Consider the following 18,051-nt stretch of genomic DNA (forward strand, 5'->3'; position numbering starts at 1 on the left):
AAAATCATATAGAATTCAAAATTTCAGTTTCTACAAATAAGGTTTATTGGAACACAATAAACCTTTACATATTATCTGTGGCTGCTTCAGTGTTACAGCATTAGAGTTGAGTAGTTGTAACAGACTAAGTGGCCCATAAAACCTTAAATATTTACCATACCATCTGGACCTTTAAAGAAAAAGTTTGCCAATCCCTGTGCCAGGGCTATCATTAAGTATATCCCTTTAGTGAAAAATAGATATTTTGATGCAAAAACACTTTCACATTATTAAAAATAAAAATAATTATTGGCTATTATATTTCTAACTAATGATTACCATGTATTCTAGAGTCTATGAACACACACCAGTGGGCATAAGACCATGCTGAAAAAGTATAATGGCATAATACACACTATTGTCACTATGAGAAAAACTACTCTAAAAAACAATTTGCCCTACTGATAAGTCTATAAAATAGCATTTTCAGTTCTCTTGTAAGGCTGAAAAAAATACTTCAATTGAATACAAATCATTTAAAAAATTCCAAAGTATAAAGAGGTTGGAGAAACTCTGTTATATGTTTTCTAAAGCTTACTCGTTTTGCATAAGTTTATAAAATTCATCCACTGATACAAGAATATAACAGAACAGATTCTGAATGTATTAAAAGCCACCTAGTCTATTTATTGTCAGGGGACACTATGGTCTAATAAAGACAAAGGGGCTTCCATTAGCTTTATTTTCAATGACCATTTAACGAATCTTTGTTTTATACAGACATATAAACATAACTGATGAAATAAACTTGTATATTTAAAATGTACAATAACCAGACACTTGAAATGTCCTGTTGGGATGACGAGTGATACCACTACTATTTATTATGCATCCTGTAAAGGTTACAACCAGAAATGCTCAACGTGACCACTTATTTGTATAATCATACCCAATTTCCCAACTACGTACTACATACAGCAAAGGAAATGACCAGCTGAAGGTTGCATTAATATCAAGTCATTACTTGGTTGTTTTTGTTAACTTCAAAACAGTCTGAAACTGAACCATTATCCAATTATAGATTATATGATAATTTTGCCATTGCCAGTGATATTTATGTGGTGAAATCTGTATCTGTACTCATTATAATATAAAGATTGTTTGAAATGAATTTAGCAAGATAACTGGACAGTTTACACCTTATGATCCTAGCATTCTTTCATCAGTGTTCATTTGCATTCTCATCAGTATGCAAGGGATTTTCATTGAAGTTTAATATTCCTATTAGAATAAAACACCCTATAATAAGATAAAAGGTAAGTATGTAAATTAAAGCACCCATTAATCACTTAAAGAGACTAGAAGAATCAAGCAAGAAAATACTTCATGAAGCATACATTCCTCCAATCTCCACAGGTACTAAAAATGGCAAATACACATTTAGAAGCTTTGTCAACAGAGGCTAAAGTAAATGAAATACTCTCTCACTAGATCCAGTATGTAGCCATTCAGAACCAAAATTATGGAAAGGTTATCAATAGACTGCAGACAAAAGATACTACATTAGAAATACATTTTACTTCACTTATGGAAGAGACTGTAATAAAGCTTCATCTTTTAAAAAATGGTCTTTGCTAGTTCTGAGTGTTGACACTTCATAAAGGACTATGAAAATAAGAGATCCAAAGTTTTTACTGTGAAAATCTTTCAAAGGATATATTATGAAATAAATCATTTTCCAATTACTGACTTTTAAGTATATCTTAGAGATATTATCAAATTAAGTTGGCATCTTTAAGTTACAAATGTTGCAGTGTTCATGGCTATTACTGTCTTTTTTCTTAATCAATTTTATTGAGGTATAATTTACACAATACAGTGAGCCATTTTAAGTGTACAATTCCACAACTTCTAACAAAATGTTTACAATCCTGTGATTAGCACCACAATCAGTAGATAGAACATTTCTATCACCTCTAAAAGTTCTGGAGTCTGTTTACATGGAAACACCCACCTTACCCTACCCATAGCCCCTAGGCCAGGCGTCCCCAAACTACGGCCCCACAGGCCCGCATGCGGCCCCCTGAGGCCATTTATCCGGCCCCCTGCCACACTTCAGGCACCTCTTTCATTGGTGGTCAGTGAGAGGAGCACAGTATGTGGCGGCCCTCCAACGGTCTGAGGGACAGTGAACTGGCCCCCTGTGTAAAGTTTGGGGACGCCTGCTAGGCAATGAGTGATATTCTCAAGGTAGTCTACACAACCACCACCTCCTGGTATTCATAAATTTGTATTACTCTTCTCCTCGAGTAAGTGCAGGACCCATAGCTTCTAATTATGAGAATGTGGCAAAGGTGATGGGATATATGTGATTGTGTGATTATATTATACAAGATTATGGTGCTCATCTTGGCTGGAGTATTTTTCTCCCTGGCTGGCTGTAAGGAAAATGTGGTCATATTGGGAAATCCCACTGGCAAGGAATTGTCAGTGACCTCTAGGACTCAGTGTGATCTTTGGCTAGCAACCAGCAAAAAGTGAAGCTCTCAGTCTTACAACTGCAAGGAACTGAACGCTGCCAACAACCACACAAACGGGAAGGTAGAGCTTTTCCTAATCAAGTCTCTAGATGAGAACCAGCCTTGGGTTGATTACAGCTTAGTGAAACCCTTAACTAGAGAACCCAGCTAGGCCGTGCTTGGGCTCCTGATGCACAGAAACTGTAAGATAATAAATGTGTCTTGTTTTAAGTTACTATTATTGGGGTAATGTTTACAGACAGCAATAAAAACAAACACAATGAGCATATCAGCAGTTCATTATTATTATTGATGTGTAGTATCCCTTTGCATGGAAGTATGATAATTTGTTTATCCTCTCACTTGCTGGATATTTGAGTGGTTTTCAGTTTTTGGCTATTATGAATAAAGCTGCTGGGAAAAATCTGGGTACAAGAATTTGGTTGGACTTATGTTTCTGGGTAAATACTTAGCTATAGAATGTCCAGGTTGTAGAATAAATATATGTTTAAATTGATAAAGAATAAACTGTTTTCCAAAGCAGTTCTAACATTTTACACTCTAGTCAGAAATATATGAAAGTTTCAGGTACTTTACATCTTCATGAATGTATTGTCAGTTTTATTAGTATTGTCAGTTTTTAAAATTTTAGTCAGTCTAGTTGTATGTAATGGTACTTCACTGCTGTTTTAATTAGCATCCCTTGATGACTACTGATTTTACACATTGTTTTAGTCTGCTTGGGTGTCATAACAAACCACCACAGACTGGGTGGCTTAAACAACAGAAAACTTGTTTTCGCACAGTTCTGGAGGCTGGCAGTCTGAGATCAAGGTGCCAGTATAATCAGCTTCTTTCTGGGGCCTCTTCCCAAGGCTTAAGGCAGCCATCTTCTCAATATATACCCACATGACTTCTTTTTTTAATGCATGCTCTGGGAAGAGTACAGCTCTCTGGTGCCTTTTCTCCTAAGGTCACTAATCTCATTAGGGCCTCACCTTCATGACCTCATCTAACTCCAATTACTTCCCAAAGGTCCCATATCTCTAATACTATCATATTTAGAGTTAGGGGTTCAACACATGAATAGGGTAGAAGAGTGTGGGGAAAACTACAAACATTTAGTCCATACCACAAATCTTCTTGGTGAAGTATCTGTTTTTATCTTTTGGCCATTTTAAAATTAATGTTTCTCTTATTGAGGCATGAGAGTTCTTTACATATTCTGAATACAAGTTCAATGTGAGATATGTTCTTCCTGTCCATGACTTGTCTTTTCCTTTGCTCAAATAAATCTTTTAAAAAATTAGAATCTGTAAAATTCTGGTGAAGTCTAATTTGTCATTTTTTAAAAACTTTGTTTTAGGGTCCTATTTAAGAATTTTTTGACTACTCATAATAGAAAGAGTTTTCTTCATTTTCTTCTAAAAGTTTATTAATTTTAGATTTATATTTAGGTCTGTGATAAATTCCAAGTTAAATTTCTCAGGGTATTATATGAGGTAATGTTCAAGGTTTATATTTTTTCCATACAGAAATTCAGTTATTCAACACAAGCTATTGCAAAGAATTTTCTTTGCTATTGAAACATCAATTGATCATATAAATATAAGAAAACTTCTGGATACTCAGATGGTTCCATTAATTTTACAGCTATCCTTACAGCAGTACCAGACCATCTTGAAAAATGTAGATTTATATTAAGTTAAATTCTCCAATCTTGTGCTTTCTCTAAAAAGGTTTTGAGTATTCTAGCTTCTCTGCATGTTAATAAAAAATTTAAAATCAACATACCAATTCCAAAATGAAGGCTGCTAGTATTTTGGTTGGGGGGCACTGGATTTAGAGATCAATTTGAAGGGAAATAACATCTTTTAAATATTAACTCTTCTGATCTATGAAAATTGTACATCTCTCCATTTAAGTCTTCTTTAATTTTTCTCAGCAACATTTTCTTTTTCTTTTCTTTCTTTCTTTTTAGTTTTTCTTTTCTTTTTTTAAAAAGAGACAGGATATTGCTGTGTCACCTAGGCTAGAGAGCTATGGAGTGATCGCAGCTCACTATAACCTCAAACTTCTGGGCTAAAGTGATTCTCCCAGTAGAATACAGTAGGCTGGGAAGACTACAGGTGCACATCACCACAACTGGCTAAAGTGCTTACTTTTTGTAGAGACAAAGTGCTGCTATGTTGCCCAGGTTGGATTGCAAGTCTTGGCTTCAAGTGATCCTCCCACTTCAGCCTCCCAAAGTACTAGGATTACAGATGTGAGCCACCTCACCTGGCTGATATTTTGTTTTCCAATGTAAAGGTCTTAGATATAACTTTGCAAATTTATTCCTAAATCTTCAAGTTATTAATAGTATTTTAAGTAATATAATGTATTACTTAGTAATTGTTTGGTATTAATATGTAGATATATAATTTACTTTATATTGCCCTGTATAAAACTCACCTATTAATTTTTACATACATTTTATAGACTGTCTACATGTAATCATGCCATCTGTAAATAGAGTTTTACTTTGTCCTTTCTTACCTGTATTCATTTTATTTATTTTTATTGCTTTATTGCATTGACAGGGATTTTCAAAGATGATGTGAAATGTAAATAGTTAAAAAAGATATCCTTGTCTTGTTCTCAATCTTAGAGGGAAAGTGTTCTGCCTTTCACCATTGAATGTGAGGTTAACTGTAAGGTTTTTTTTTTTTTTTTTTTTTTTTTTTTAACTTAATGCCCTTTATCAGGTTGAGGAGCTTCTTTTCTATTTTAAGTTTGTGAAGAGTTTTTAATCATGAATGTATATTGAATTTTGTCAATTATTTTCTGTACCAACTGGAATTAACTCATGATTTTTCTCCTTATTGTCACTATGCTGAATATAAATTGATTTTCAAATGTTAAATCAATCTGTATTACTGGGATAAACTCCACATGATCGTGGTATACTGCCCTTTTTATATATTGCTAGATTCAGGTTGCTAATATTTTGTTAGTGATTTCTGCCTCTATGTTTATGTAGTATTGGTCTGTAGTATCTCTTTATTGTTTCTGTCAGGGGTTGATATCAGGTTAAAAAGGGACTAATTAAATGAGTAGAGAAGTATTCTGATCTCCTGCATTTTTGGAAAGAATATGTGGTCCATCCTGGTGAATGTTCCATGTGCATATGGGAAAAAAATGCACATTTTACAATTGCTCAGTGGACTTTCATATGTCAACTGGGTCATGTTGTTTGATGTAGGTGTCTTTTATATCATTCTGAACAACTTCTGCTTTTTGTGTAGCATTTCTAGACCATTTAAATTTACTGAAACTACTTACATATGTTTAATTCTACAGGTATTTGTTTACCTATATTCATAGCAGCATTATTCACAATAGTCAAAAGGGGGAAGCAACTCCAATGTTCATCATTAGATGAATGGATAAACAACATATGATATCTATATACAATGGAATATTATTCAGCTCAAAAAAGGAATGGAATTCTGATATAGTCTATAACATGGATGAACCATGAAGACATTATGCTGAGGGAAACAAGCCAGACACAAAAAGAGCAAATACTGTATGATTCCACTTCTATGACGTGCCTAGAGTAGTCAGATTCATAGTGACAAAAAGTAGAATGGTGGGCACCAAAGACTGGGGGAAAGGAGAAAATGTAGAGTTATTTTTCAATGAGCATGAAGTTTCAGTTTGGGAAGATGAAAAAAGTTCTGGAGATGAATGCTGCTGCTAATTGCAAAGAGTGAATGTTCCTAATGCTACTGAACTGCATGCTTAAAAATGGCTAAAATGGAAATTTTTATGTTACATATACTTTACCACAATAGAGAGGATAATTAAAAAATAAAATCAATCAATGTAATAAATCATATTAACAGAATGAGAGAATAACCATAAAAATAATCTCAATAGATGAAGAAAAGATATTTGACAAAATCCAGTAACATTCATGATAAAAACCCAGCAATCAAAGAATAAAAGAGAGCTTTTTAATCTGACTGCAGACTTCTACAAAACCTTACAGCTAATATAATATCTAATAGTGAAAAACTGAATGCTTTCCCTTAAGACAAAGAACAAGGCAAAGCTGTTCACTTTTACCAGTTCTACTCATTGTTTACTGTGGAGGTTCCTTGCCAGTGCAGTAAGGTGAGAAAAAACAAAGGCTTACACATGAGAATAGAAGTAACAGAAAGGAAAGATTGTTTATGTAGACAACCACAATAAGTTTACAGTAAAGATGATACAATTGATAAGTGTTTAACAATGTCATGTAAAGCACACAGTTGATATACAAAATCAATTGTATTTCTATGTATCATCAAAGAATAATTTGAAATCAAAACAAGAAACGACTAGCAATAGCACCAAAAAAAAAAAAAATCAAGAAACCCTTAGGTATTAATTTAATAAAATACATGCAAGATCTAGATTGAAAACTACAGGCCAGAAAGGTGGTTCACATCTGTTATCCGAGCACTTTGGGAGGCAGAGGCAGGCAGATCACTTGAGGCCAGGAGTTTGAGACCAGCCTGGCCAACATGGTGAAATCCCATCTCTACCAGAAATAGAAAATTAGCTGGGTGTGATGGCATGTGCTTATAATCCAAGCTACTCAGGAGGTAGAGGCAGGAGAATCGCTTGAACCTGGGAGGTGGAGGTTGCGGTGAGCAACAAAAATAAACAATAGGGAATGAAAACCCTATTCAATAAATGGTTCTGGGATAACTGGCTAGCCACAGATAGACAAATGAAACTCGACCCCTACCTTTCACTATATACAAAAATTAAACCAAGATTTAAAGACTGAAATGTAAGACATCAAAATATAATATCCAGAATCTGTAAGAAGCTTTAATAAATCAAAAAGAAATAACCACACCATTAAAAAGTGGGCAAAGGGCATGAAAAGACATTTCTCAAAAGGCATACACGTGGCCAACAAACATGAAAAAATACTCAACACCACTAATAATCTGAGAAAAGCAAATCAAAACCACAATAAGATGCCATCTTACCATCAGTCAGAATGGCTACTATTAAAAAGTCAAAAAATAACAGATGTTGATAAAGTTGCAAAGAAATGAGAACACTTATACACTGTTGGGGGGACTGTAAATTAATTCAGCCTCTATGGAAAGCAGTTTGGTGATTCTCAAAGAACTACTAATAAAAATAAAACTATCACTTGACCCAACAATCCCCTTACTGAGTATATACCCAGAGAAAAATAAATTGTCCTACCATAAAGACATATGCATTTCACAGTTATCGCAGTACTATTCACAATAGCAAATTTATGGAATCAAATTAGATACCCATCAATTGTAGACTGGATAAAGAAAATGTAATACATATATACCATGGAATAGTACGCAGCCATTAGAAAGGATGAAATAATGTACTTTGCAGCAACATCAATACATCTGGAGGCCATAATCCTAAGTGAATTAACGCAGAAACAGAAAACCAAATACTGCTTGTTCTCCCTAATAAATGGCAGCTAAATATTGAGTACACATGAACATAAAAATGGGAACAACAGGCACTAGGGAGGGTACCATGTTCACTATTTGGGTAACAGGTTCAGTTGAAGCTCAAACCTCAGAATCATGCAATATCCACGTTAAGAAACCTGCACATGTAACTTCTGAATCTAAAATTTAAAAAAAAGAAAAGAAAAGAAAGAAAAAGTAAAGTGTACTTGTAGGCATAGTGGTGTGTGTTTCTAGCCCCAACTACTTGAGAGGCTGAGGCAGGAGGACGGCTTGAGGCCAGGAGTTTGAGACCAACCTGGGCCACATAGCAAGGCCCCCATCTCTAAAAAATAAATTATACCTGTGAATTCCTGGCTTCTAGTTCTTCCCTGAGAATGATGAATTTTACTTGCACGGCTATCTCAGTAACTTCATTCTAGGTCCTTGCTTTACTCCAGCCTAAAGCAGCAGCTCCATCAATACTTATACTCATGCATGTTTTTTTCTCCTGTGAATCACTGTTTTTATTAAGCAGGACATTTACTGCTGAGGCTATACTGTCTCTAGTTTATCTTTGCTTTGGGGACTAACAAAAATTAGAAAGTATAGTCTTTCTGTCATAAGCGAAGACATGTTAAAAACATTTGTAACATCCATTTGGCAGTCTAGTACCCTGCATACTTTGTCCAAATACATGTTCCTTCAGCCATGCTTTCTGTTGGCTTTCCAATAATGTATTCTGATAAAGAAATATATTTTAGCTCCTTGCCAGATTGTTTTTTATTCTGCTAAAGTTTTAATTACAGACATTTTTATCACAATGGGAAGAACAAATGATTTCCAACCAATGGTATGTAAGTTTCTGCTTTTGCTATTAAAAAACCTCAAAAAAATTCAAAACATTTATCATTAAAATTCAAGAAACTTTGAAAAGCCCTGGACTGAGTATAACACAACTTTAAATATTTCTGAAAAAACTATACAGGTTTGTCTGGGCATCTGATCTTTACATGCTCTGCTACTTGGGATAGCTTCATGTTATATAACCTAGTATCTCCAGACTAATCTATGTCCAAGGTGAGGTTCTTCATTTAAAAAGATTGGGGCAAATCCATGTTTCAAACAGTCTTGGATTAAGTCAAATCCTGAGACTGGGAAAGGGTCAGTTCTGACACTTTCTGACACTTACAAGTATCCGCTACTTGTCTCCTTATTACTATAATCATTTGGTAATTTGTTTTTCTAAGATGGCTATATTATTCTTTTACAGCTTTATTAAGGTATAATTGATGTATAATAAACTGCACATATTTCAAATATAAAAAAAATTATATGGGCCCTGACTAATCAAGAAAAAAATTTTCAGAAAGTTGGCAGAATGGTATCAAGGCTTGTTTTAAAACCTCAGTAATCAAGACAACTGGCACTAGCTAAAGGATAAATAAATAACTCCATGGATGAAATAGAAAATGCAGACATAGACACATCTATAGTCAACTGATGTCTGACAAAGGTGCTAAGGCAATTCAATGGAAAAAATAGTGGTCATTTAACAAAATGGTGCTGGAAAAATTAGATTGCCATATAAAACATGAAATTGTTATCTACACGAAAATTAATTCAAAATGTATCATAGACTTTAATGTAAAACCCAAAATTGTAGAACCCTAAACTTCTAGAAGAAATCACAGGAGAAAATATTCTTGACCTCAGGTTAGGCAAAGATTTCATTCATACAATGCTAAAAGCATGATATATAAAAGAAAAAATGATAAAACTGGAATTACTATAATTAAGAATATGTGCTCTTTGAAAGGCACTGTCAAGAAAATGAAAAAACAAGTCATAGAGTGTGAAAAAATATTTGTCAATCATATATCTGATAAAAGACTTGTATCTATGATACATAAGAAATTCTCAAAACTAAGTAATTTTTTAAATTTAATAAATTCCAGGCAAAAAGATATAAATAAGAGTACACCAAAGAAGATATACAGATGGCAAATAAGTTCATCAAAAAATGACCTAGGTCATTAGACATTAGGGAAATAAAAATTAAAACCACAATGAGATATCAAAACACACCAATCAGAATGGCTCACATGTAAAGAAACTGACAACAGCAATGGCTAGAGATGAGGAACAGCTTGAACCCTCATACACTACTAATGGGAATGCAAAATGGTATAGCCACATTGGAAAATATCTTGGCAGTTTTTTATAAAATCAAATATATACTTAAATACAAAATGGTACAGCCACATTGAAAAATATCTTGGCTATTTTTTGTAAAATCAAATCTATACTTAAATACAAAATGGTACAGCCACATTGAAAAATGTCTTGGCAGTTTTTTATAAAATCAAATCTATACTTAAAATAAAACCTATCAATCCTGCCCAAGGATTTACTTGACAAAAAGTTTATGTTCTCAGATTTGTACATGAATGTGTATGTGAATTACTATTGCAACTTCACTCATACTGCTATAAAGTAAAAAGGACTCAAATGTCTTTCAACTAGTTAATGCAAAAAGATACATCAATATGACAGAATTCTAGTCAGCAATAAAAAGGAATAAACTTACTGACTCATGCAAGTACACAAGCAAAGCTCAAATGTATTAAGTTATGTTAAGTAAAAAAGCTGCCTTTTGCTTCTAGTCAAGATGGAGCAACAGGGACAAATTACATAAAACAACAATCTTCAAGACAATGGACACGGAATAATGAAACACGGTGGTCTCAGAGAATGTTAAATAAGTGAAGGCTGCCCTCACAACTGCCCCAGATTACTGCTTTGAGTTTTGGTTGTGCCCCCGGGAGGGAATCCTGTCAAAACCCCACTGACTATATAAGTTAAGAAGATGGTGCTGGGAGTCTAGGGAGACCAAGGTTACATAAGTCCACAGTTCAGAGAACCAGTTGGGTGACAACTACATAGAGGGCAAACCCTAGAGGATTGGCAGAGGCCCCCCATCAAGAAGAGGAAGTTCTGCAACTTGATAAAGGCATCTATGTGAAAAACCTAAAAACAACATATTTAATGGTGAAAGACTGAATGCTGAGGTAAGGAACAACACAAGAATAACCTTTCTAATCTTTTCCATTCAAGTGTATTGGAAGTTCAACCAAATTGTCTGGAAGTCCAGAGATTCTGTGCTGCACTGTGAGTTGATTTGAGATACTTCTTGAGTCATGAATCATAGAGCATTAGAGATATTTGGAGGTTTAAAGGGTAATAAACTCAGCATTTTTATTTTATAGATGAAAAATAGGGAGGTAAATCCCTTTGCCAAAATGACCAAGGTAGTAAATGACCATTGCAGAGCATGGATGTAACCTAGGTCTTGATGCTGGAACAGGGATAGTACCATCCCTTGTCTATTATTTTATGAAGCTTACTTTGAAAGTTCTTGGTGAGGAGCTCCTGTGGCCTGAGAAAGACATGTTGAATAGTTATGAACAATTATTAATTTTAAAAGCAATAAAATAGGTATGACATTTTATACTGAGATATTTATTATTAACAGTGTTAATGACAGATAGGTATGGTCTAATATACCTAAAAACTAATTTTTACCTAACTCTCTTCTGAGGTTTTATTATTCTATTTTAATGAGTACATATGATAAATAAAGCTTAACTGGATCAGGGTCTTTCTGCCTCTTCCAACTATATTCTGCTTTGTATGTATTTTAGGGTTCTCATAAAAAATGTTTATTGCCATTAACATGAAACAAGCTTAAACTTACCAAAAACAAGAAAAATAAAAATAAAAGATAAATACAACAATCTGAATTATAGAGAGACAAATATGAGAGGCTCTACATAAGAACTACAAATAATGCCATGAATTAAACTTACAAAGTTCACTGAAACTTTGTAACATCACCCAGTAGTTAGTACTATACTATCTCCCACAGCTGAGACTTTGTCCAAGAATCTTCTTTATGTTGTTTGTTTGTTTTTTCCCTGTGAAACAGGGTCTCACTCTGTCACCAAGACTGGAGTGCAGTGGCATGATCTCGGCTTACTGTAATCTCTGCCTCCTAGGTTCAAGCAATCCTTCCACCTCAGCCTCCCGAGTAGCGGAGATTACAAGTGCGTGACATCATACCTGGCTAATTTTTTGTATTTTTGGTAGAGACGAGGTTTCACATTGCCTAGGCTAGTCTAGAACTCCTGGACTCAAGTGATCTGCCTGCCTTAGCCTCCCAAAGTGCTGAGATTACAGGTGTAAGCCATTGTACCTGGTCGAATCTTCTATATGTTTGAAAACAATTGATCTGGTCTACTGTTCCCTGTCTTTCTTCTTAAAATGGACTATTTTCAGCAAGTCAGCAAACTTCCTGAAATACCTGTTTCTTAAACATACTTACATACTTTCAATTTGAAATGCATTCATTCAACAAATGTTGATTGACCTTATATTTACTTTACATAAACTATAGAGCTAGGCCCTGAGAATATAAAAGTGAATAAGGTAAGGATCCTATCCTAAAAAATCTTCAAGCGTAGGGCGGAGGATGCAGCTAAGTAAACAATGAACCGCTTATAGTGTGTTACGTGTCATGACTGAAGGAGGTCCGAAGTGAGATGAAAACAGAAAAAAGGAACATCTCACTTATCACTGGGGGTTAGGGGCTGGATCAGAAAACACTTACAAAGAGAAGCAATGCCTATTCCAAAACTTGAATAAAAAATAGGAGTTTGCCAAGTTATAAATGATGTAGGCAGTGTAACATAATATTGAGTAAAAATCTGGAAGCAGATAATTTAGGTTCCAATCTGGGTTCTAGCTGCTATTAGCATTTAGGAAGCTACTTAAATGACTCTTCTTCATTAGGAAGAATTAGACGAGAATTTATAATTTCTCACTACCATATCCACCTATCTATCTGCGTTTATGCCCACAGTCTCTTTTTCTGCTGCACTATCGATGAATTTTCCATGCTTCTGCTCAAAGACCAACTCTTCCACCTGTGTACTCGGTTCTCCTCTTCTTGTCTTCTCAAGGACGTCCTTTTTCCTGCAATTCTTCTCTCTGACTGGATCTTTTCCATCACTATGACAAAATTCTCTTCTGCCTTCAAAACAAAACAAAGTATTTCTTGACTCCATTTTCCTCTCCAAGTACTGCTTCATCATTCTCCTTTTCTCTACAGAGAAACTCCTCATAAACACTGTCTATTCTCAGTCTCTCCAAATTCTCTCTTGCTATCCTTTTTTTAAATCATGTATTTGCTCCTACCACTCTATAGAACTATGTTTGTGAGAAATCCTTCTTCTTAAAGCAGAGTTAATTTTCAGTCCTCATTTGACATTTTGATTACTTCTTCCTCTTTTATATTTGGCTTCCATGACACTTTTCTTCTTTTCTTCTACTTTTCTGGCAGCTCCTTTTTGGTCTCCATTGTCTCTAACTAAACTATGGAGCATCCTAAGGGTGAGTGTTTGAATTTCTCAATTTGTATTTACACTCATTCTGTCTGAGATCCCTTCAGTCTCATCGCTTCATATATCATTTATTTGCTGGCAACTCCTAAATTTTATCTCCAGTACAGTTACGTCCACTAAATTCTTAGCTCACATACAATTTAACTTGGATGTCTAATAGGCATCTCAAACTTGGCATGTCCAAAATTGATTTTATCTTTCCACTCCTAACTTGCTCCTTTCACAGTACTGCACATGTATATTAACAGGAACTCCTTTTTCCACGTGAGGCCAAACAGCTTAAGAGTCATTACTGACTGCTTTCCTCAGATGCTCCACATCCAATGTCATCAAATTCTGTTGGCCCTACTTTTACAATAGATCCAGAATGCAACTACTTCTTTCCACCCCCCACTATTACTCTGGCCCAAGTCACAATTAATCTCTTGCGTAAATTATTACAAGAGCTTCCTGTCTCCATATCTTGCCTATGTTCCCCTAAGTCTATTTGCAATGCAGCAGGCATAGTGATCCTGTTAAATATACCTCAGGACTTAAGACTACTCTTTTCAAAACCCTATAACGGCTTCCAGTCTGACTAAGAGTAAAAGCCAGAGTCTTTAAAATGGGCTACAAGGCCCCACAGATTGACAATCCTGTTAACTCTCTAACCTTATCTGTTACTTTCTCTCTCATTCTATCCCAGTCACACTGGCTTCCTTGCTGTTCTTTAAACATCTGGGCATGTTCCTGCCCATTCCTGCCCCAGGGCTTTTGTGCTTGCTCTCCAGTAATGCTCCTCAGATAGTTAGCTGCATGACTAGCTCCTTATGTTTTTATTCAGAAGTCACCTCAGCAGAGCCTTTCCTAAACACTACTGAAAACTGCAAAATTCTCCCCAACACTCCCTATGTCCTTCCCCTGCTTTATTTTTTGTGGCCATTAACATACAATATAGTCTAGTTTTTTATCTGGTGTATCATCTTTCTCCCACCCCAGAACGTAAGCTCTATAAATGTAGAGGTCCTTAATAATTACCTACGAAATAAACAAAAAGGGCACATTGTTTAATCTATATTGTGGGAGAATATGCAACTTGCCAGTATCAGTATCCTGCTACTAATAATTGACAAATAAACATTCATCTGAACCCAAAAACACTTAATTTACTTTTTCATGGTGTTGAGTTCTTATTTTTCACATTTAATTAATGTGTACCACCATAAAAATAATTTTTGTTTCGTGTTTGGTTGATACATTTGTTTTAAATACATGTTCCATGGGAGAGCTATGCCAAATTACTAGATCAAGACAGCCATAAAAAGATTAGAACTTCATTCAAACTTTCTGAAAGTCTCAAAGGCTGAAAAATGAGTAATTGCCTATTGATTTATTAATAACTTATTTCTATAAACATCTTAATCCTATACTATTATTGGAAAAAATGATAAAAACAGATTCATTATAAGAAGGTGCAAGCATTATCTAAGAATTGTAAATGTAACTTATAACACTGGAGAGGCTGCTAAAATGAGAAAGCTCAATTGCCCCTCCTACAAGTTGCCAATTTATGTTCTGTATTCAAAAACCCTTTTGTATCTACTTATTTTTATGTTCTATTTCTCATAGTTTTAGTATCTTCATAGCTAGTAAGCAGAAATGGAAAAATATTTTTACTGAAATGTTGTTTACATTCACATGCTGGCATAAAAGTAACATAATGCCTATAGTTACCACATGTAAGGTATCATGCTATGCCAGCCAAGAGGCAATGAGCCTACTGTTTCCTCATGTATGAAGCTATATAACCCAGGTCAATTAACTAACCTTTTTGGGCCTTAGGTATTCCATCTATTGGGTGATATGGTTTGGCTCTGTGTCCCACTCAAATCTTATTTTGAATTGGAATCCCCAGGTCATCGAAGGAGGGAGGTGATTAGATCATGTGGGTGGCTTCCTCCATGTTGTTCTTGTGAAGTGAGTGAGTTTTCATGAGATCTGACAGCTTTATAAGTGTTTGGAAGTTCCTCCTTTATTCTTTTCTCTCCTGCTGCTATGCCAAGAAGGTGCTTGCCTCCCTGTCACTTTCTGCCATGATTGCAAGTTTCCTGAGGCCTCCCCAGCCATGTAAACTGTGAGTCAATTAAACCTCTTTCCTTTATAAATTACCCAGTCTTGAGTATTTCTTGATTTTTGTCTTTATTTGGTTTTTGGGTTTTTTTGAGATGGAGTTTTGCTCTTGTTGCCCAAGAAAAGTGCAATGGTGCAATCTCAGCTCACTGGAACCTCTGCCTTGGGTTCAAGCGATTCTCCTGCCTCAGCCTCCTGAGTAGCTGGGATTATAGGTGCGCGCCACCATACTTGGCTAGTTTTTTGTATTTTTAGTAGAAATGGGGTTTCACCATGTTAGCCAGGCTAGTCTCAAACTCCTGACCTCAGATGATCTGCCTGCCTCAGCCTACCAAAGTGCTGGGATTACAGGCATGAGCCACCGTGCCTGGGCTTAGGTATTTCTTTATAGCAGTGTGAAAATAACCTAGTACAGTGCTTTAATTATAGTGTCTACCTTATGGGGTTTTGTGATAAGTAAACACAGTGATGGTAAAGTAATGGGATAATACCAGGCATCCAGGTAAATACTTGATATGTGTAAGTGATGTATAATACAGGTATTGAGGTTTCAGTTAGGGTTCTTTTAGTTGCACATACCAAAAGCTAACTCAAGCCAGATTTCATGTAATTCAGTGCATACTGATTAAGTACCTACTAGGTGCCTTACTATGCGCCAGGCAATATGCTAGGCACTGTAAAGCAATAAGGGAAATATGTAACATGGTTATCGGGTACCATTTTGAACTCAGTCTTGGCAGCTGAATTTCATTCAGAAAGAAACTGAACTGGGAACCAGAAAACTGCTGGAAAACTAGGAAATATTCTCTCTATATACTTCTCATTGTAAACTAGTTTCAGTTTTCTTCTCAGTAAATCTTTTTCTGCAATATCAGCTTTTCTGAAATAAATCATTTTTTTATGCAATAAAACTTTGACGGTAGATTAAAGGTGACCACTTACAAACTACTAAGTTTATATGTTACTGTTACAGCCACACTGAGAGACCAACTGCTGCTGTTTTGTCTCCCCTTGATCTTTTATCTTAATTTCAAAGTCTTAGGAAAGGGATCAAGCATCCATTCTTGTCTAAACAATAGGTCAGTTAATAGGGTCATTGTGAGTTGAAAAAAAATACTCCAAATGGTATCTATAGCAAGTGTCATGCATGAATTATAAAAGAAAAAGCTAAAAGTTTAAGTTACTCTGCAAGTTCATGTGTGTAGCGAGTGCCAGAAACAGGATTCAAATCCTAGGGTTGTGCAAGTGTGGGGTCACCATATGAAAGTGAGTGCCTGCTTAAATTTTGCATCTTAGGATTTTTGCTTGCCTCACTTTAGTCCCAGTTTTTCTAATGCTTAATAGTTTTTTTTTGCTATACATGCATCCCGTACTAAAAGTTGGCACCTTCACAACTTTGAAAGAATGCAATGTTAAAAAAAACAAAGTTTAAAACATTCAGACAGTAAAATTTTTTTTGCAAAGAGAAACATTATATAATTATATATGGTCTTATTGAGTTTGTATATTATTATACAATTTACCTCCCAGGAGATTCTACTAAAAGCAGAAACTTACCTTCCCATTCTGTTGGAATATCCCCTGATTCATAGTCTACTTCTTGCTTTTTTACTGCTTCTACAATTCTTTTCTCTCGAATAGTTTGTCCTATAAGACAAAAGTCATTAATACATTTAAAAATCTACGATACAGTAGTTACTATAATTAATCCTTTAATATTGTGTAACCCTTTATATGGTTAAAGAATTAAATTAACAGGAAGCTAATAGATTCCATTTTGAATTAGCTATATTACAAAAGGCAAATTCTAAACTACTGCAATAATTTATAATTATCTACCAAAGTGTACAAAAATTAATGGTAGGCGTGGCGCAGTGGCTTGTGCCTATAATCTCAGCGGTTTGGGAGACTGAAGTGGGTGGCTCGCCTGAGCTCAGGAATTCGAGATCACCCTGGGCAACCTGGTAAAATGCCATCTCTATTAAAATACAAAAATTAGCCAGGTATGTTGGTGTACACCTGTAGCCCCAGCTACTCTACTTGGGTGCCTGAGGCAAGAGAATTGCTTGAGCCTGGGAGGCGGAGGCTGCAGTGAGCTGAGATTGTGTCACTGTACTTCAACGTGGGCTACAGAGTGAGACTCCATCTCACACACACAAAAAATAAATAAATAAATAAATTCTAAATTCAACGTACAGAAAAAGGGTAACCAATCTATACGGCACTAATGGTCAATAAAAAATATTTTAATAATCAACAGAGAGTTCAACTCCTTCTGATTTACATGTATATATCTTAAAGGTACCAATGGCTGCTGCAATCACCCAATAAAATTGATATTCATGACTGTTACTAAGTGTGTAATGGACCAAAGACCCTGCAGCCACCCTGTCCCTAATACATTGACAAACCCAAGGGAACCAAGCCATGGGTTGAATTCCGTGGCCCATTTGAATCACTCCCTCTTAAGGGAACTTAAAAGAAGAATGACAAAAA

General features: G+C 35.3%; 1 protein-coding gene across 18 annotated transcripts in view; it reads right to left on the minus strand.

The window, feature by feature from the left end:
• Positions 1-18,051, minus strand: part of NDUFAF2 (NADH:ubiquinone oxidoreductase complex assembly factor 2) — a 205,753-nt gene that overhangs the window by 61,390 nt on the left and 126,312 nt on the right. For 6 of the 18 annotated variants that reach the window (XM_074385716.1, XM_074385690.1, XM_074385718.1 and 3 more), the window contains exons 2-3: positions 17,113-17,202; positions 11,392-11,423 (exon numbers count right to left, since the gene is read on the minus strand). The exons of 1 other annotated variant lie outside the window; for it this stretch is intronic. In XM_074385716.1, the coding sequence (XP_074241817.1) occupies positions 11,392-11,423; positions 17,113-17,202 (122 nt within the window). Of the gene's footprint in view, positions 1-11,391; positions 11,424-12,969; positions 13,077-17,112; positions 17,203-18,051 lie in introns of all 18 variants that reach the window. 11 more of the 18 variants (XM_074385692.1, XM_074385710.1, XM_074385696.1 and 8 more) reach the window with 3 other exon arrangements.

This window comes from Saimiri boliviensis, chromosome 1 (assembly GCF_048565385.1).
Source record: "Saimiri boliviensis isolate mSaiBol1 chromosome 1, mSaiBol1.pri, whole genome shotgun sequence".
NCBI lineage: Eukaryota > Metazoa > Chordata > Mammalia > Primates > Cebidae > Saimiri > Saimiri boliviensis.